We start from the raw sequence: 21,981 nt of genomic DNA, 5'->3' as shown, positions 1-21,981 counted from the left end.
TGGCGGTAATCCCTTATGTCAGTACGTCAGTAATGTTACAGCGTAATGATGAATTCTAAGATATTAAATAAAAACATGAATCCACATTAGTAGATTATTTAGCAAAAACTAAAAACTAGAATTACCACTCTGTAGTTGTATTGACCTTTGACCTCTGAGATGTAATCAGTTAATCTTTGAGTCCAAATGACAACTGGTCAAAATTCGAGTAAATAACAACTCCAAGTGAATGTTTGTGCCAGAGGTAATGACATTCTCTAAGTGATATATCACGTTCAAAAGAACATATGGTCGCCATGGCATTCACCTTTCATATCTTGACCACCAAATTTGAATCAGGTCATCATTGATGTCAAGTGAATATTTGTACCAAATTTGAAGAACTTCCCTCAAAGTGATGCTGAGATACTGCGTTCACAAGGCAACAATTAAGTTTGGTGACGCCTCAGAAACCTTGACCTTTGACCACAGAAATCAAATCAGTTAATCTTTCAGTCCAAGTGAATGTTCGTACCAAATTTCCAAGGCTTCAGACAACCTGAACACAAAATGCCTTCAGCTCTGGCTTCCACTGGCACTTATTCACATGTGTATTTTCATGCTATTCTTTATTTAGTTTGGACAAAGTTTTTCCATTTGATTTCCTGTCACATCACTTTACTTTTATACCTACAGGGGTTTGAAGTTAACACAACACACTGACCACAACACAAACACAATCCTCACGCTTTGCTCTGTGCACTAATTAAATGAGAACCAATTAAAGGAACTGCTGAGCATTGTTACCTCAACATGCAAATCAACCGGAACTGCTGAGTAAATCTCCTCCATACTGATCGTGCTCAGTCAGGCAGAGAAAATTAAAAGAACGAAGGCGTAAAATGATAAAGTGCCGTTTCTCAACTGAAACACAAATGACAACATGAATGATGAAGATATTTTCTCATCAAGGAGGTTTCTCACATTTATTTTAATTACAGCAACAACCACAGCATCTATGGAATGTTGATCAATTCATTTCTATAATATAAACTTTGTAAAACTAAATGTGTGAAACTTCAGTAAAGAGGCACTTGTTTCAATCCACTTCTCGTATTGACTCGTGCGTGTTGTCATTAGAGAAATGTTCAATATTTGCCCACAGTTTTGCACAAAGTTTATTATGCAAATAACCGATGTGCTGCGTCCCTGCACACGGACCATTTGCATATTAAACTTCAGTCGTGTTCATTTGTTGTGACAAAGGGTCACTTCACTGCCCTTCACGCTGTCATGCTCAAAGGGCAAAACTGAAACTAACTTCACCATCATCAGTGTGGGCTGCTTGTGTTATAACTGTTTATCCAACTGTACACTTTATGCCAGTGAAATGTGTGTGTGAATTTGTACAGCTCGAAAGTGTATTGCTGGCACATGTGCAAATTCACCAACAGTGAAAAGCTTCTGTACAAACGATAGATAATATTCAGCATGTTAGCTGCTGGCATTAGCATTTAGCTTGTCACACAACACAAATAAGCCTGTTTTACGTTAAGTTGAAACATTAATGGCCATTTTATTTTTTGGGTATTTCTTATTCTGTAACACAAGTTTTCATACCGACTGATATATAACTTCAGCTCTAATAACAATACATTGATATGTGTGTGAAGGGAACAGGAAGATTTTATTTTGCGTATGCAGACATTTACTTTAGAGCACAAGCTCCTGGAATAATGTTCCATATAAATCAGAACTAATTAGATCTTCTTTTTTTTATTTTTTTTTACCATGCATCATCTCTCTGACAAATGGGAATGAGAACTTGTTTTTAAATGATAAATATTGAGCTTGATTATTATGGCACATTGGGAAAAAAAATAATTGTATTTTTATAGTGTTATGGACATAATTATTTATTGCTCTAGCCGTGGGCAATACTATTAGAGTTATATGAGCAATATAAAAGTTAACATTCAGACCAAAAAGTCAGCAGGAGAATAATCAACTGGAATAGACTGAGTGAACAAGACATAAACTAAACATCTACCATGAACCTGAACAGGTGTCAGTTAAACTTCAGGTCTTTGTATATGAAATGTACAGAAGAAAAATGATAAACTAACAGATAAGAAATGAGCATTAGAAAAAGAACAGACAGGAAAGTACATGGTGTGAGCGTTACACCGTGCGAAGCCTTGAGTAGACAGATGGTTCTGGATGTGATGGCTGGAGAAATGTGACTCTATTACCATATACATGAGGGCACGCAGAGTTGGCGAGACTTCAGAGAAAGGGACTGGGAGTAAAATCTCCCAGTTTTGAGGTCTGCAGCACCTTCGTCAAATCAAAACGTCTCCTTTTGTCGCGGCAGACATGGTAAATTGTTCCCCTGTCTGACAGCTACTTTGTCTTAAAGCACAATGACGGGAGACAATGCTTGTCTTTCAAAGAAAGTGTCTGGCCATTGCATAATTAGCACTGCCTGGATATTTGGCAGGTTTGTGCTCAGGCATGTACTCAGGGGCCCTTCTTGGTTCGGCCAGTTCAGGCCTCATGCTGCAAGAGGGAGACATTCAACAAACTGAAACTCAAAAGTCTGGGGGACTGTTCAGCAAAATGCTTTTCTGTGTCACGGCCAATTCTTTCTTCTTCTTCTTTTTCAGCAACCATCAGCTTATCCAAGCTCAGGTTATGGAGGTAGAAGGTCTTTCCAGCTCTTCCTGGGGGATATGGAGCCTGTTGTGAGGCCAGATGGGTAATGTAGTCCCTCTAGGGAGTTCTGGGTCTACTCCAGGGTTCCCTCCAATGGAAGGAGGCCTGGGAGGCATCCTGATTACATAGCCTGAACCACCTTTTGTCACTTTTCAATGTGAAGGAGCAGCAGTTCTGCTCGGAGCTCCCTCTGGACGTCTGAACTACTCACCCGTCTCTAACCTTGAGCCTCGCCACCCGACAGAGAAAACTCATTTCGACCGCTTCTATTTGCCATCTTGTTCTTTCAGTTGGAACCCAGAACTTTTCGCAAATATGAAATGTATAACTTGGAGTGTTCTACCCACTCTGTCCTTTGGCAAAACTGTGTCTTTATACTTTGGAAAATACTTTTACTGTAACATAAATGAAAGCTATAATCGATAAGGTCGGTGTTGGTCAAACAGTTTGAGACAATGCAGTGTAGGACTGACAGACTAATGGCTGAATATAAAACCCTGCAGTATGTAGCACTACGGTTTTAAAAATAGATCCTACTTCACTGACAATAATACATGATATCATAATATATATGATACATGTAAGCATCTATCTTTAATGTAATTTGTGCTTGAAGTTGGAAGCTTTAATAACTTTTAATAATTTCTAAAATATTTTCTCTGTAAAATTTTTGACTGGTTTGGTCTCGAATGACATAACATAAAACTCCCATGATGCAATAGTATCTTCGGTGCCGCTCCGTGTGCTACATGGTGCATGTGATGTCTTTTGTTCGGCTGTGTGGATGTGATATGAGCCAGAGTCCATGTGAAACGCTCTCAAGTTATTTCTCATGATTTTGAAGACAACACGATTTGGGAGAAATTTGCTCAATAGGAGAAAATCGGCTTACAAAAGAGCACTGGAGCCAACGCACGCGCGCACACACACACACACACACACACACACACACACACACACACACACACACACACACACACACACACACACACACACACACACACACACACACAAAGAAACACCAGATTAAATCTTTAGTAGAACTTAAAGGCAAAATCAGAGGGAGATGAACACTGGGGGCTCAGTGGTATTAAGTAAAAGCAGCGATTTTAGAATAATAGAAACTATAAAAAAAACAGAATAATATGACTTTCTGTAACACGAAATCGAAGTAAAAAGAATAGGTAATAAAGAAAGGATAAGATATATGAAAAGGGACGAAGCCTTCAGTCCATACTCTGCGTTAATTACCTCAATATTTCTGCACGTCTCCTTAAAGTTTTACTGATACAGACGAACCAGAGCAGCACCATGTAGCCAATAGTTCATGTGAGATAACCTTAAGACACGAGGAAGAAACTACAGGCATCTCATGAAGTACAACCGCCTCCACCATCGCCATGTTTGTTATCAGAAACACTTGCAGAAGTGTTGCTTGACAACCATGTCAACGTATAGGAAAGGCCTTTACACTTCACTTCACTGGAACTAGACATTTAAAGTCTTTATGAAAACTGTTGACAGTGTGTTTTGTCACTTCTGTGACTACGTAAAAATAAATGAATAAAAACAGAAATTTGCTCAAAACCTAAGCAATTAAAACAAATCTGCATTTTTCAATAAATTGGGAACACTGTCCCTCTCAGACTGAGACACTAGACATTCAGCCCTGTTGTCAGATGTAGCTGTTGACCTGTGATGGCCACTGCTTGCCAGTGTGTTATCTTCAATCTTGAATGTGAACATCGTTAAAGAGAAAGAGAGGGCGAGAGAGAAAGGGAGTCCTCAGGATCTCAAGATAATGAGAACACATCTGTGAAATGGAGCAGTTAAGAGGCTACAGTCGAGTTGAAGTGTGGTATCGATCAGGGCAACAACAGCAGAAACATCCAAAGTTTCAAGGACTCTGTGTCGCAAAGTTCAAGTTCATCCGAGACACGAGTCGGGTGCATTGACGCGCACAGCCCAGACAGGAAGCTCCAGTTTGTCTCCAGCTCTCTTTAAAAACACCCCACACCCAGTGACGGGGGACGGATGTGACAAAGTCCAAGAGACAGCTCTTTGGGGATCACCGGGCAGATGAGCAGCCAGTGATACAATGAGTCCATTGTGTTCAGTGTTAATGGAAAGAGTGAAACATATCCACATCTGCATTTGGTTGTGTCCTTGACTTCACGTGACTCGCACATGAAACAAGTCCCTGGAGCAGCCGTCTTCCACCTGCGTGACGTTATGAAAATTAAAAACATCCTGTCTCAAAGGTTAAAAATACTGTTGTGCATTTGTTATGTCCAGACTAGACTGCTGTTATTATCAGGATGGGTTTTTAACTCAGTAACAAAGTTGATTCTCACTGCTGCTTGTGCTGCAGCAAATCAGATTTCTTCCAAATGACCTTCTCTGCATTGGCTCCCTGTAAAATCCTAGAACTCAAAATGTTTCCCCTCATGTACAAATCCCTTAATGAAGGAGCTACATCGTATCCTTAAGAGCTCGTAGTACCTTATTGTCCCGTTGCACTCTAGATGCATGCCTGTGGTTCATAGAGCCTCTGTAGGGCCTCAGGCTACCAGGCTCCTCTCCTGTGGATCCAGCTTTGGATCCGTGAGGCAGATCGTTTTTCTACATTTAAAGTTAGCTTTAAAACTTTCCCTGTTGAAGTTTATAGTCACAGCTGGCTCTGGTAGGCCCTGCACCCCCCATTAGATGTGCTGCTGTGGGCCTAGACTGCTGGGAGAACTCCCGTGGTACACAGAGAACTTCATTTCTCCCCTTTAGTCGGCCCTGAACCACCCCCTTAGTTAGGCTGCTGTATGCTTAGACCGCTGGGAGAACTCCCATGGTACACTGAGTACCGCTTTTACTTTACTTTTACTTCTTTTAAATATTTTAAAGTACTTGGTCAGGGTGGGGTGAACATCTGGACATCTGTGGTATAAAGAAGCTACTATGAACTGTGAATGTGAATGTGAAGACCACAAAGTCATACAGCTCGTCAATCCAACTGTCCAATCCCATCTTATTTTGCAAATAAAAGACCAGAACATCTGAAACTGTATGTAACCCAAACAAAAGTAAGAGTTATTAGAAATCATAACCAGTCTACAGCACAGCAGTGCTACAAGCTGAATGCCTGTGTTAGCATGCTAACATGCTGATGTTTAGCATGTCCAGTATAATGTTTATTATGTTCATCATCGTAGCTTTGCTTGTTGGCACAGCAGCGGATGCTCGCACCAAACAACTTGGGGGGAATTTTGTAAAACTGAGTTTATGCTCTGATCCTTATTGGAATATCTGTAAAAAATGTCACGTAAATCAATTCAGGATTTGAAAATATATTCAGTCCGAGCCCACAACACTGCCATCCTAACGATGCAGCTGAAAATGACTTTGGCACGACATATTTTCCTGTATAAGTTCTTAGCTTTAACCCAGAAGACCAGATAAACCATCCCGAGGAGGCTGGAAGTGTCCATGGCTGTACTGGTGTCAGCTCCTTATCGGGGCAGCCTTCTTCCACTTGGCACTAGTTTATTCTTTCAGTTTATCTTTGAGGGAAAGTTTGTTGTCACACTGGTACATTTCTCTTCATGCTGGTGTCAGCAACACAATCTAATGATAAATAACAAGTCATAGTGATTTATTGTAGCTTGAGTTGGCAATAGTTGGCAACTACAGGGCAAATCCTGCCATTCACCCCCGCTTGCCTTTCCCAGCAGTTCAATCCTCATCAGCCTGGCTATAGGGGGTGATGTTGCTGCTGGCCCACCATGGAACCACAGCTCACCAACTCAGCTTGCTACCGTCCAACCATTCGCTGCAGCACATTCAGTGGCCTCCTCCTTCTTCTTCTTCTGCCGCTCTGTGCTGCATTGCCTCAGCAGAGGATTCTGATATAAGACAGACGGTTTTACAAGGACAACAATAATCTTAAATGCTCTTCAGTGAGAGGGGGACAGACGTCCTCAGTGGAGTCCACTCAAGTTTATTAGGGACCTGTATGGAAAGATCGACTTAACCACTCCACTGCACTGAACACCTGAACATGTATTAGTGTGGTCATGAATAAATCAGCTGTATAAAGATTAAATGAAAGATGATCTCTGTCCTTGATGTGCAGGACAGTTATGCTAAAGAAAACATTTTGCAGTTGGAATTTGCAAAAAAGTGCAAAGGAACAGTCAACTACATTTAAAACCCCCAGGAGGACAAGAAAATGAACCAAGTAAATTCTTATTATATCTGTTTAAAGCACCACGGAGGTTGTTCTCTCCCCTTTTTCGCTTCTTTGTAAACTAGATCACACAAAAACAAATAAAATGTTCACATTCAAAGTGTAAAATACAGAATAAAAGAGGACAATGTTCACAATGACTTCAGGGACGTGTTCATGTACATTAACTCTCTAACTTTAACCAAAGTAACATTGTTGCCCAAACCGAACCACAAGCGGGACTGCGGATGTCTCTGGGCTGACAGCTTTGTGCGCTCGCCGTCCACCCCAATCACCTCCCGGCGACTCCACTGCTGTTAATGAATGTAGCGCTTCATTCATTCAAGAAATTGCCCCTGAACATAATCCAGCCAGTCATTCCATCCTCTACATAAAAAGTGTTTGCTGCTGCAGTTTTAATCTATAGAAAAGTAATTTCTGGGAAAATGTGGGTTGAATATTCTCCCCTACTTCCAGCAGCGTATTATATATCCATGTAAAAATATTAATCATAGCAAAAACAGGGACTTTATATTGGTAATAAGAGCAGCAAACGAAAACAAACACTAGTTTTGAAATCACTGAACAGAATAACAATAATATTTGAAGAAGAATCAGAGAAAATAGTTGACAAAACAACTTCTGCCCTGTGTTCTTAATGCTGTGTGTGGAGCCCTGGTTTCTGTGGCACCATAACTAACTGCTGGGTTCAGCGATGCCTCGGGCCTCCTATTACTGTTGACTTATAAACGTAACAAACCTATAAACATGTCGGCAGTTTGATGAATACAAGGAAACAAGCTGGAAAAGATGAAAGTTTCTTCCCCCCAATGAATCACAGTGTTAATATACCAGCTCTGATTCTTTGCTCTCTCGGCCTTCGAGGTATGTTTATTCCACAAGTGTAATTGAAGGTTTAATCAGTGATAAATTAATCTACTTATCATATCCACCCATTTCTCTTCCTTGCAGCTGTAGCATCTTTAAGCATCAAATTTTTTAATAGGCACCGTGAATGGTTTATGAGATTTATTTTTTTTCAGTTCATTGACGGCGTCTTTCAATTTCTTTCTTTAATGCGATGCCACCATTAGTGATGCTGCTGCTCGGGGCCTGACCTCAGGTGTGAGTTCACACAGCACTGACGTCCAAACGCTCAGGTGTTTGTCCTTCTGTTTTCAGGTTTCCAAGGGTCAAATTTGTTTTTCTACCAGGTCTAATTAAACATCCTGTCTCCCCGACATGCAACGGGGCCACATATAGTGCCAATTGCCTGAGAGCAGCCGACTTCTTGTTGTTTTTCTTTCTTCTCGTGAGCTTCTTTGGCTGAGGTCGACTGGTTGAAATGATCAATGTGATTCTACAAAAGTGTCTTTAACACCTGGCAAATAATAAAATTTGGTAAGAGCCAACTTCACCCCCTTTTTGTCCGAACTAATCTCTATAAATTGATTTTGCATGTGAATGTGCAGAATCTGTAGGTGAAGGACATGTTTTTGTGGCTATAAGCCTTTTGGTTGTTATTCTACTTTGACCAATCACGTTCGAGCAGGCTTTGGTAAAACAGTCCATGTGGAGAGGTGGAACACATTGATAGAAATGCATCAGCTATCTGCTTTTTAAATTAATCTACATTCATATAGACACCTGATAATATAACACCTTCAAAAAGTATCACTGTGTTTTGTGTGTAGAAACATTTGACTTGAGTGATAAAACAAACTTATCAGACTGTAAACGGTCGATGGTTCACGGAACCTGACTCTCGGCCTGAAGATCTGCTGTCTGCACTGGAAATCCAAAGATATTGACCGTGGTCCCAGAGGTTGGATGATAAACAATGTGCTTTGAGAAACAGCAGGCGTGAACGGGGCCTCGAACCACGATCCGCTCCAATGGAAAAAGAAACAGCCTGTCTGGCATCATCTGAATAACTTGTATAACTTGTCCAGCCGACTCTTTTTAATACAGGAGAAATACTGTTGACATTATTCTTAAGATAATAAAACCATCTACTAGTGTGCATTACAGAAATAATATAACATCACTGTTATGTTATATATCAACAGATGTGTGATAGCAACGAGTTCTGCCATTTGTTTCCCTCTGGAGAGTTTTATAGGACTAGAACATGTCTGTCTGTTACGTAAGAGAGGCAAGTTATTGGTCAGATTCTCGAAGGCTACACTGGAAACAGAGATATTGCTGCCGACTGTTTATCTTTTGCCCGAGACGGTTAATCCAGATCAAGCTGCCTCTCAAACCAGATGGAACCTTGCACAGAGCGTCTCGTACAGTGAATGAACTTACAGTAAGAGGAAAGCGCTAGTGGGGCGTCACAAGGAGACGAACCACTTGATGGTGTCGTCGTCTGCCAAGATGAACTCCATGAACAATTCCCTTTGCCTCAGGCGAGCCGGAGCCCTCCGTTACCCTCACTTCTCCAAAACACTCCCCATATTTAGAATGCCTTGCACTAGGCCTTGTCTGTTTTCCCCCTCCACTCCTTCACATTAACGATCCCATTCTGCTCAGTCTGACGGGGCCTGTGCTGCCAAGTCAACTGTGGCTATATTATAGTTTAACATCCAGATGGGAAGTGTAAATCTAAAACAGAGGGTCGTGCAAAGTAGATATTCTTTCTGATTTGAAAGCAAAGATGTAAAATATTAGCTATATAACAAACTCTCTCCGGCCTGCGCTGTGGTGAGGAGGTCACTAGATTCTGAGTAACGTGTTACACTGTGTCTGCGATTCAGTTTTTGTTTCACATATTTTCACGCTGGACCCACATTATCCTGCGATCCTGTGGCTTACTGCTCCTCCACCGAGTGCAGCAGGCCGACATTAAGTCTGTTTAGTCCTGGGAGATTGACCTTTGAAGTGCACACTGAACTGTGAAGCAAAGCAGATGATTAAATCAGAAAGCTTGTCTTAGCTCGTCATTACAACAGTGAACATTGGGAAAATAGAAAGTCGAGATTAAAGCAGCGCAGCACAAATGAAGAAAACGACTATTGACATTATTGATTATGAAACCATCAAAACCAGGCGCCATTCTCCGTTATGCAACATGTTTGCCTGCGCTTTCCACGTCATAACTTGCAGAAATAGACCCAGTTGACCGACAGCAGTCTTTGAAGGGCTTTGGTTTCTCTGGGCATTCTGTGTTTGATCGGAAATACTTGGCATTTTCGATGCACAGCGTTTTGAGTCTGTCGGCACTGCCAAGTTATTCCAGGGCTGGAAGCACGGGGCTCTGACTGGGAGTCTGGGAAGCACATGAACAAATGATGGGTTTGAGTGGAGGTATAGTTTCATGTTAGTCTGCATGTGATGTGTCTGATGAGCTTTTCCAGATTGACTAAATTACAGTCAAACTAGTTTTAAACACACAAATGAATTTTGACGTTTACCTGCAAAAATAACAAAAGTATAAAGAAGAAGTTTTATAAGTTTCCACTGGTGAAAGTGAGGGAAAATGTATTCATGTCGGAAATAAGGGGATTTTCCATTTTGACTTGGAGAGCTTCGAGTTTGAAATACTTGACTATGTATCAGTCAAAACCAATAAGATCTGGTTTTAAATTCGATGTATTTTAAATCAGTCAGATTCCTTTTTCACACATAGGTTTTCAATCAACGGATTTTCTCCTGAAAGGACAGATTACATCTCTTTAATAAAGAGAAAACTAGCTGAATGGAAACACTTGAATGATTTGAGCAGAGCTCGGCTACGACGCATCAAAGTGTAGCTTTCAATATCCTACTGATATTAAGCAAGAAGTTATACATATTTTGAGATAAGTTTGTGCATTTTATTGTGATTTATTTGGCTTTGTGAGACGATTTCAGTCGTGCTGTGAGAAACAGTTTAAAAAACGCCATCAAAGTTAATCTGCCATCTGAACACAAGATAGATTAAATTTGAAATAACTTCTCAGATGCTTTTCATATTCCGGATTATACTTTTCACATTTGCCCTCTAAAGCCGAACACACATTCGCAGCCTTTTGCCTTTGTCCAGGACGTAGCTTTCCTTCTGCTTCACTGTCTCTCTGCATTTGCCCGAAAACAAACGTGCTGTTTGTCTGTTATGTTTGCGGTTTTGTTTGCATGACTTCACTCCTGCACATCCATGCAACACCTCCCTCCCTCCCCTCCTCTTCCTCATCCCATTCTCATTTTTTCTCATCCTAGATTGGCCTTGATTTCCCCCATCTTCTACATTTCACCTCCCTCCTCCGTCTCATTCTCTTGCAGTAAATCCCTCGCTTCCTCCACCTCTTCACCCACTGCAGCCTGAGGGTTTTCAGAAACTGTTACATAATGCACTTCAAATTATCACAATGCATGTATTATGGATACAGGGAGGTGGGGGTGGGATGGGGGTTGTGTGTGTGTATGTGAGGCTTTGATAAGGAATAAAGGGACGAAATTGCTGATCACTTGCTTTGCAGATTAAATCCGTTCAATCTATCGTGTTGATGGTTATTGAGATTAAAGAAAACTGTTCTGTCAGTTGCTGTGTGTGTGTGCACTGATATGTGCAGACTTGTGCTACTGAATCATCCCCCGTCGCAGCACTAAAGTCCTGATAACAACTGGGTGATTCTGATGACACATGACAGTAGTTCTTACATTGTCTCGGCTGTGCCTCTTCCCTTTAAAAGGCAGCATCACTCTCCTTCCTCTCATTGTGTGGGATTTCTGTCCTTTTCCTCTATTATCTAAATGTTGGGCTGTCTTCCTCTATTTTATAGCCTGCGTCCTGGACATTTTTCTCTTTTTGAACTCCTTCCAACCCATTCCTTCTGCGTCTTTCTCTATATACCCTTGCTACTCTCTGCCTGTGCCGGTCGGAGCTCCTCCTGTTTTCTTTTTCCAGCTGTCTTCATTTGAAGGAATTACAGCAGTCATGCTTCACCCAGATGATACGGGACAGCGTCTGGGCACAGTTCAGGCAGAAGTAGACTCTCTGAGCACTTAAACCTGCTGAAAACATCCCCAGTAGTCATGTCCGACCTTCACTTCTGTCTAAATACTCACTGAGCAAGACAAAAAAAAGAAAAACAGTAAGACCAGATGATGAAAGAATTATATGGCAAACCCTCAGCACATACAGAAAATCCCCCAAAGCCCCACAGACGCTCTCCTCGCATGCATTATAGATCGGTGGCAACTCCGCTCCCCTATGGATTCTACACAAAACTACATGATGAAACCAGGGTGGCCAGTATTTGCCACAATGGGATGTATAACGAGATGTCAAATTCAATTTTCAATGCGCAATTCCAAACGATTCAATATCAAAATACATTGATGAAGTCGAATGAAAGTAGCAACAGAGCCCCTGTGTCTAATCTCTTCCCCTTTTTTCTTTTTGAGCTACAGCTTAACACTTTCTATTTTCATTCCTCTTGCACTGTGATCTCCTCACTTCTCCCCACTGCTGCCTTTTCTCCATCTCCTCTGTTATGCTCATAAAGAAGGTTCCAGTGCGGTGCGTGGTACGAGCCGTCCGTGCATCGGAAAGCTGAGAAAACTCCCCCAGGATTAAAAATGAAAGGTCTGATCTGACAACCTGTTCAGTTGGCCGATGTCCCGTTTTGATTTTAATGAATTAAAATCAAACACCCCTGTGGCCCCCATGGCAAAAGACCTTGGTCAAGAGCATAAATTATGGGTTGATTCCAGGAAGAGTCAAGGATCTGAGGATGCCTACTGGGCCATGGTGAAAATTAGGAGCATAACTATGTTTTAAAAGTAATGAGCAGAATATTAAAATCCATTCAAGTGCTGAGAAGAAGTTCCATATCAGAATCAGGGGCTTTCTACCAAACTATGATTGTAAATGGTCCATGCATCCAAATGCATCCTGCTTGCGTCCTGAGATCTGCTCAAACCCCATTCGGAGGTGATCTTGAATGTTCGTGGCCACATTCTTTCACTGTGTAGTTGCAAAATTGTCCAGGGCCATAAATGAAGGACCACCTGCTCACCTGATGTCTCTGACCCGCTACGATTTAAACATATATATACGCTTCTCAGTGTCCATGCATTGATTTGTTTGTAGCCAAACTACCAACCCTGACCACCACATAATGATTGATACCTTTTATAAATTAGTAAAATCTTTGTTAATAGCTGCACACATTCATTCATTCAGTCCCTCCTGACTCCGCTCGCTGTCTTTCTCTCTATCTCTACCACTCAACACAAATGACGTACGTGATAATTTACATATAGAGGACGGAAGTGGGATCCAATTTTGTTGCTTTTCAGATTTGTCTCTAATAGTTTGTAGCAAAACCTCAGCAAGATGAAAGTCCCATGATGCTCTTGGAAAGCTGAATGCCTAAAATGTAAAGTTGTGAAAGATAAACCAAGGAACCGTGTGACTAAACTAAAAAGCCGATAATGCCCGACAGCAATTCAATTTCTCTCTCCGTCTCACCTTTCTCACTTTTCATCAGTCACGCATTCAAACTTATTTGCAGATTTTTGCTCCCACTAACACTATTTACCTACAGAAACTCGAAATCCATTTGTAACCGTGGTGCTGATGTTGGATGGAAAATAAATCTGCCTCCTCAGTCGTCAACAGCAGCTGTCACAAGCCATATCCTCACCTTTAAGGGCCTGTGATTAAAGGATTAATCACAGTATCAAACCCGATCGGACACAGACGTGGAGAGGCTCCTGATCAATGGGGCAGATTGAGCTACTGCATTGCTTCCCCACTTTTTGTGCTTTTAGAAATAAACGCATCATTATAGAGTCTGTGAGATCAGGTGATACTATTTGAGCCGCATATATATCTCTGACTATAACCATTTATATTTTGATTCAAAAAGGTCACACGGTTGCTGAACACGCTTCGAGCAGTGAAAAGTGACCAATTGAAACCTATAGACTTTGTTTTAGCTTCAGTTTAACTCAGAGTTTCGATGGAATTCTTTTTAAATAGAAGGAGGCGCCTCTTCGTTTTATGATTCATCCAGACTCTCTGTGCTCTGCTTTCATTATAGTGATAATTCAGTCAGGTGTACATTTGATTACTCCGACAGCTGTAAGTTTTATTATTCTGTCAGGTGCTATATTGCTATGAGGCTGTTTCACAGTCATTTCCAGTCCATTACTGGTAAAGTGGCTGGACTCAAATGGAGAAACACCAGAACTGAGGCCCAAGGTTTTCAAAGAATTCAAAAAAATTCAAAGATGGGCTTAACAAAGCGATTTCTAGATTTTAGTTCTTACTCTAACACAGTTGACTAATAAAGAGTCCAGGTCCGAATCAGTTCTCTTAGTTCAGAGGCAGGGGAGGAATCCAGAGTCAGAGCGTGGCTGGCAAACAGAGAGGTTGATGATCAGGGTACATGATGATCAGCACATCAGGTCGAACAAGTCCTCAAATACTGCAGAAGCTTGTTTCTTGGGTGAAGGAGGAGCAACAGACTTCTGCTACACTTGTTAGACTCTGAGGATGCGAGTATATTGAACTTAAATACGATGACGTTTGACGTTGTGTAATTTCCTGAATCCTATTGTGATGTGTTTTAAATCTGTTTCATTCAATGTTTGATGCCGTGACTCAAGCCTCCGTGCGCGGGGTGGCCCACGCAACCTGCTGAGCATGCGGGGGCCCCCTTGTTTAAACTTGACCTAGTTGACTGCAACCTACTATCATTTTAAGGTTAGATAACAAATGCGAGGCTGAGGCTTGATTTGAGTGTTTCAGCTCTTTGTCGTCAGTGTCTGGAGAACTTTCAATGTACAAAGTTTTCTGATTCAGGTCCTTGGCCTTTTGAAACTTCTATTTTCAAGTTGAAGTCCAAAGAGTGGATTATCAAGCAGGTCAAGTGGGCACCGCTCCACATAATGGAAACATAACTCAACTAGGAGAGAGTACAAGAATGACTTACAGTAAATGGTCGTGATTCGAACCATGAATCAGTTGCTAAAGACTGATGCATCCACACCCGCATCAAATATCAGGCAAGAAAATCAGGCAAGATTACTCAAAAACTCAGTTTGCTGAAAACTCACGTATCAAATCTAAAATTGTTGCCATTTTCAGATCTCGTGTACTGTGTGGTTTCGGGGTGTCGGGAGAAAAACTGCCATGTACAGTGAGGGTCAACAGGGGGCCCATCGACATGTTCCCCCCCCCCCAGGGCCCTGAAGGAGCCAATGCACCGAGAACAGGAAAATACAGTTTGCTCAAATATGCAGCTGCTGCGTTCATCGCTGACAAACTCAGCTCAGCCGGGCTTTAGTAACAAGAGCACATTTCAACACAACTGTACTGTTGAACTGTTCTGTCACAAGATACCTCGACTCAAAGCTTCGCCAACAGACGCTTTCTAGTTGGAAAAAAGTTTTTTCGGGGGATTTCAGCTGGATTGACTCTGAAATACAGTAACTGTTACTGTTGCTCCAAAGTAAATCTACAACACTGTCTCTGTTAGATTTACTTTCAGCATATACAGAATTTATTTGTTTTTTTGTAGAATATGGTGAGATACTTCTATATGTGAAAAATAGGAATAAATAGAGGCAGTGTTGTCGTAAATCACTGTCACAAACACATTGGCATAAAAAAAAGTTACCTTCCAAAAGGCAACAGCATGATGAAACACGACATCCGAGGAAATAACCGAATGGCTTCTCAAGAGAGAACTGTTCTCAGCTTTGATGGAAATGGACGTGAGCCCGCTTGTCTCATCTGGTCTCATTTGGTCACACCGGAGCAAACTGGTCACTTTCTAAATGGTTTCACTTTCTCTCCTCAAAGAAAAATCGAAACTTGATTCACTTTACTACAACTGTCGACCACTCAGACACAGAGATTGGAATAGATCCTCTGCTGTTGCTCGGTTTGTGTGAGATGCATTCTGGGATGCTTCTTTACATGAACGGTCCCTTGGCTTTTGAGTTGTTATTGATTAAATGGCCGGTGCACGGATGTTGCTTTGGTGTTGCAGCAGGTTTGAAACAGTTCTTGTGCCGATGTGACAAATTGTGAAAAACAGGCCTTGGTTTGATTGTTTCAGGACCTTGGAGAGAGTCAGGTGAAGAGACTGGTTTCAGCACCACGAACAGAGGCGGCAGCGGCCGGACGTGAAACACTGCACATTTGGTGAGGACGTCTTTTTTTTAATTCATTATATTTGTAGCGAGGCTTTAGAGAAAAGTACCTGGAGAGGGAATGAGAGCGGGAGGGGCGGGGGCTGATATCATGTAAATAAAGTCTCTTTGAAGAGAGTCTCCGTAATGTGTGATCCTGTCTAACTCTCTTTGAAGGTTTGCAACACCTAAGCTCCTTCAAAGACAAATGTCAGGGGACAGAAACCTCTGCCCCACACCCCTGTACCGGGTGATTGTGACACAGTCATACACACATTTTGTTTTGCGCATGAAAGCACAATATCACAATTAGATATGTCTATATATGGCACTGCACTTTGCTGCATGTGCTTTATGTGGTTTTGCATGGCAGCCACGCACCTGTCAAAGCTTTTGTTTTTAAATTTCAATGGACTAATGGCTCATGTGCGTCGCACCGCTCGTCGCTGTACAATAGCCCATGATGAGGCAGCGAGATTGTTCAATTTAACATTGAGATCTTTGAAAATAATAACGGGGGGGAGGGCAGGAAGATAATGTGCAATCCTAATTCAGCTCAGTTACGTGACCAGCACGCTGTCATATTTGAAACAGTGTAGAGTTTGCATATATCTCCACTGTGGGTAGGTGAGAATAAGCAGAGTTAGTCATCACCCATAAACCCAGCATCTGATGAAATATTGGGGCGGCAGCAGGTTACTTCACCCGCTCTGCCATAGCAGAGACTTATGCAAAGCTACGACAGCAGTAGTGGGTAAATACGCCATCACCCTCTGCTCCTACTGCCACTGTTCATACACTGCTGTCAAGTCAGGTGTTTTCTGTTTTTTCCAAACTGTTGAGTGGGTTGTTTCAATCTACAACAGCCGTCCTCTGAGTTCACGACTGTGGGTTCAGCGTGGTTTCTGAACCACTGAGTGGGCAGTTTGAGTTGGGAGAGGTCAGCTTCAAGGCAGAGAAGCACAATGCGAGTGGCAGTATATGTTTAAGGGGCACTCTTCCCTGATGATGTCCACTAAAGGAAACTGATATATATATAGATACAGGAAGAGATAACCCGTAACTTCTAAGAATACCTCAAAGATTTTTAATTAGGCTGTAAAATTAAATAATTAACTGTGGTCTTATCTGGTCTATTAGTTCTCTGTGGGGCAAACTGTAGACATGATTAAATGAAAGATAACTCAGGTGTGCAGACATGTATACTATTCTGGAATGCAAAATTTACTGTTGAGCCCTTTGGTTCTAATTCAGCAAAAAAGTAAATCAACATTATCACCCTTTTCTCCATTAGCCGCGCCACGACCGCTTCCTCTTCAAAACACAAAAGCCACTTGAATCAGGCTCTGTGAAAACACAAGCGTGTTTTTAACCAAAGGGTAAACGTGATCACGGTACAGAGTATGATCTTATCCAACATAATGACTTCAGTAGAAGAGTATTAATGCGTGCGGTGCAAGACAAAACCTGCCACAGTTGTTGGATTCCCACAGAGGTCATGTAGCTGTCTCACTCTAGTGTACGTGTTCCAAAGGCTTCACTTGTCTTTATGCAGGACTGAAAATGAAAAGCAGCCAGAGATAAAGGTGTTAAATGTGCTCTCTGGTTAAAACAGCCAACTATGTTTCTTAATAACACGTATTCTCTGTTATTTCCACTGGAGATGAGAAAAATCCTGTCGCTGTGCACACAAATACTGATAAAAAGGAACTTTGTAGATTGTGCACAGCAATGAAATCACACTTGACATATTGCTCCCGACTTACAAATTCATTCCTTCCTTCTTAACTTTGTGAAATCCATTTTTTACCAGCTTCAATAAATAAATAACCTTGGTTCAAGGCGGTTCAGAGCTGTGAAAAAACTGAACCTTACCTAAACCTAAAAAAAAAGGTAAACCCACTCGATGTAGGGTGCAGAATGTGGGAGTGTTTCTCTGAAGACAGGGCTGCAGCAGCCATCACGGTGCTCATCCACGACTGAATTACATCTAAATAACCAAGAAAAAACGTTTTCCTGTGAGAACAAATAGACGGGATGGTTCATAATGTCCTCAGATGAAAGATTGTAGTTGTTTTGGTTTGTCCTCGGGGAATTTTACACTTCTGCTAATAAGGAAGAGAGATTTCTGGATGCATCCTGATTTTACAGAAAAATGCTAATAAATGCATGTTTCCTGGCCTAATTATTGTCTGAAATAGCCAGTCAGCAGAGTTCAATGCATAAAACATCCATCCTGAGAAGTTTACAATCTCAAGCATTTTCTTAAAAATCAGGGGGAGAATTATTTCAATAATTTGTCAGTATACAGTATATAAAATCGACGAGGGGTAAAATGAAGCACTAAACCAATAAGGTTTCCTTGAAAGGCTTTAATGTTTAATCAGGAGAGAGTTGAATTACAACCCCAGGAGTAGTTTTTCCTTTTTACCTGAAGCGACGGTTCTGTGAAAGAGCACTTCCATGTTTTTTTGATTCGACTTCATGCTTCACTGTAGCTGCAGGAAGCCTCCTGGGTAATTTCACACATCTGCATCTGAATGGGTTCATCAACGGCATTGTTAAAAGGGACTCACCTGCACTAATGAACCAGCAGGTGTGAGTCAGTGTGAACTTTCACCAGAAACAAGAGAAGACCTGGTATTCTAAGACATGGTGTCTATCAAGCTGTTCCTATGGTCTGATGAAACTGTGAAGACGTAAATGACCAAGAGCAACGAGCCTCCATCACACTAAAGATACCGGCTATCAGCAGGTCCACCAGCAGCCATGTGTCCTCTCAAGATGCTCTTCACATGCCCACAGTGCAAGAAGAAGATTGTCTATGTGGAGGACAGGAGCAAGTTGACACAATAATCCAACATTTAGCCGAAACCATATTACTTAACTTGAAAGATGCTCAAAATGCACAAAGTTGTTTGGGGATGGGTTTTGTTGCTGATGAGGGCAAAGTGTGTGCAAAGGTCCAAATATGAAATGTGAAATAGCGGCTTATAGGAAGAATATGGAAGTAAAACAAACGTGACAAACATTATTATGAAAATTCAAAGTACAGAACATGTGGAAGTTAAACAGAAAAATCCACCTTTCCCCAAAATACGAGTTGTTATAGGTCGTGATCTCTAATCAGCAGGTTAACTTATATAACCTTGTGGTTATATAAGTTCAAGCTACATCATTGCCAATGTACAAAAGCTCCTACCCGCGTTCCTCAGCTTGCGGTTCCTGAACACCGAGATGATCACCAGCAGGTTCCCCAGCACGTCCACCACCGTGGTGAAGATCAGTACACTGGCCAGGATGGCTATGACCCAGGCGGGGCGGGCGCTCCCCTCCGTGGCCAGTGTGCGCTCCAGCGGCCCCAGCCGAGGCTCTGTCCGGTTCCTTATGAGCGTGAATGTGTCCGGCATCACTGGCCCGCAGCCTCACGCTGCTCGCCCGAGTCCCAACTGTGCGTTTACGTCCCGCAGGTACAGCCAGCACCGGTGTGTCCTGGACGGAACATGGAGCGCACCTGGGTGCCTCCCCGAGCTCCACCAGGCAAATCCGCAACTTAAAGCCAACTCGAGTTACTTGATATTTGCGTGGAGATCACGCGTGACCTACATGAAGTTACACGCACTCTTGGCTTTATTTACCTCCGCGCAAAAGTCATCCATCCATGTGACACGCAAAGATCGGACACGCGGTGCTGCCACTCCTCCTCCTCCTCCTCCCCGGTGAGGAAGATGTAGTTATTTGTCCTTTAGAGCATGTTCCATAGAAGAAGGTGCAGACCGGTCATACGTCAAGTCTCCATCCTCTCGACGCGTCCCTGTCTTGCTGGTTGGCATCTCCAGCTCCCATCAGTCCGCATGCGCCCACGTTGGAGAGGGATGGAAAAAAACCAAAAAAAGCAGACGGCTATTCCCTCGTTTTTTTTTAAATGTCAAATCATCTCTCCGCCGCGGGAGACTCTCAGATTTCATTTGATGTTCTCCGAACCAGGAGCTAATTCTCTTCTTGAACCAGTCGAGACGTACTTCCTCTGCGCGGACCCGTACGACGCAGCCGCGGCGCCGCTGTGCGTGGCGAGGCGGCTCTGTGGCAAATCTCACGGAGGAGCCCTCAGTCAGGCGCGCAGCGGGATGTGGAGGAGCCCACGGAGCGAGAGAATCAGCCTCTCACCAACAACACTCACACACCTCCGACTTGTGCTTCTCCCCCATCCTCTCCTCTCCTCTCCTCTCCCCTCCTCTCCTCTCCTCTCACTGTTTCCGACTTTCTCATCTCCCACCACCAGCTCCACCGCCGAGGTCTGCGTGCAAACAACGACTTCCCCCGATGTCCCACCGTCTGCTCCCAGCGTGACTCCCCCACAATCTGTGTTTGATCTCATCTCGACGCTCCGAGGGGCATTAATTGTACACACGGTGGTGGGTCCAATCAGCGGCTCTGGGCTCTATGTGGAGCACTTCTCACATGCAGGGGGACATTTTGAGATCAACAATGAAACACAACAATAGCACTGGTCTTTTAGGGGTTCATTAAAACCTTTTTAAAAAGTGATTCATGCTTCTATTTCATCTTGACTGGGTTATTGTAATTCTGCTGGGTTTCAGTGGTTCCCAATCTAGGGCTCGGGACCCACTGGGTGGTAGTGAGACAACAGTGGGTTGAGCCATGAGACGTTTTCCAGAAATTGAATAAATGAAATGAATTGCACTAGTAGAGTAAGTGCATGCAGAGTCTCAGCTGCAGTTGTGGAGAGAGAGAGAGAGAGAGAGAGAGAGAGAGAGAGAGAGAGAGAGAGAGAGAGACACACACAGACAGACGCCCCCACCACAGAATGAACTCTGGGAAATGCAGAATCAACAGACAAAATACTGTAAACGAGTCAAAGTTAGCCGCGGCCTATAAGCTAATGGTCATCTGTTACACGGCGCCCTGAAATAAAATTATTGAGTAGAATGGAAGTGATGACCTGAGGAAATCACACTGTTTTTACCTTGGTGCCATTTTTGGGCTCCGGACTATGATTCACTTTGTGCACAGCAGTGCAGTCAGAGCAAGTGGAGGTGACAGTCTAATCCCATTCATCTTGATGTGGGTAACTGGTGGCAGTGATGCATTCAAACTCTCCATCAGATCCAATGGATTCATCTGTCATCGATACCGTCAGTGCCGGTGGTGACACATTGAGGCCAGCGCCAATTCACTTGCTCAGCTCCTCGCTGCATGGTCGCATGGCTGCAGCGGATGCCCCGGAGCCCAGCAGCAGTGGGAACAGATTAGAGCAGCCCGGTGTCAGCCTCAGAGCAGGGTGATATGTTCCACAGGCCCTGATGTGATGACCAAAGAGACAGACAGTTGTGGCTGTAAGGTCACACACAGCCACACACTGATGCACACAGCGACACACACACACACACACACAGTTTGAAACAATCTCAGTAGCAGGGACAGACACTGAGCGAATGCTTAAAAACCTCACACTTTAAGAAAAGCACTGATGGTACAAAAAAAACCAAAACATAAATCTGCTAATTGAAAAATGACAAAGCTTATGCTGTGCTGACAGTAGTGAACATGCTTCACAGACTCTCTGTGTTTGTGGCTGCTCCGAAAGAACCTTTAACAATCTTTAAGCACTCGAGCACATTCTTGTGGAAATAAAACACCGTCGACAGCGTCCTCCACAAGAACCCAGTGATGTGGCTGCTCCACATGCCTGTGCTGTTTCAGCCGTACCTCTAAAGGGGAAAGATATTATTTTTTAATCGTAATTGATGGTGCAGTCTTTGTTGGCCAACCCTCTCAGAGCCGTCGTTCCGCAGAGAGTTTAGTTGAAATCACCAGATGGTACCAACAAACAAAAAAAATGTCTGGAGAATAAACTGCAAAAGAAGATAAAGGGGAAAAAAAAGCCCGGCAATACTGTGGGGATAGTTCTTTTCCTTTTT

The 21,981-nt window shown here is 42.7% G+C and overlaps 1 protein-coding gene across 1 annotated transcript in view; it reads right to left on the bottom strand.

Moving 5' to 3' along the window:
• The window catches only part of LOC118121735 (melatonin receptor type 1B-B), a 34,160-nt gene extending 13,956 nt beyond the window's left edge, over window positions 1–20,204 (bottom strand). Inside the window, exon 1 of the mRNA XM_035177811.2 lies at window positions 19,242–20,204. Coding sequence (XP_035033702.1) covers window positions 19,242–19,449 — 208 coding nt within the window. The 5' untranslated portion in view covers window positions 19,450–20,204. The remainder of the gene's footprint in view (window positions 1–19,241) is intronic.
• Between the last annotated feature and the right edge of the window lie 1,777 nt (window positions 20,205–21,981).

This window comes from Hippoglossus stenolepis, chromosome 15 (assembly GCF_022539355.2).
Source record: "Hippoglossus stenolepis isolate QCI-W04-F060 chromosome 15, HSTE1.2, whole genome shotgun sequence".
NCBI classification, from domain to species: domain Eukaryota; kingdom Metazoa; phylum Chordata; class Actinopteri; order Pleuronectiformes; family Pleuronectidae; genus Hippoglossus; species Hippoglossus stenolepis.
The sequence above is the reverse complement of the archived record's forward strand: the minus strand, read 5'-3'. Positions and strand labels throughout refer to the sequence as shown.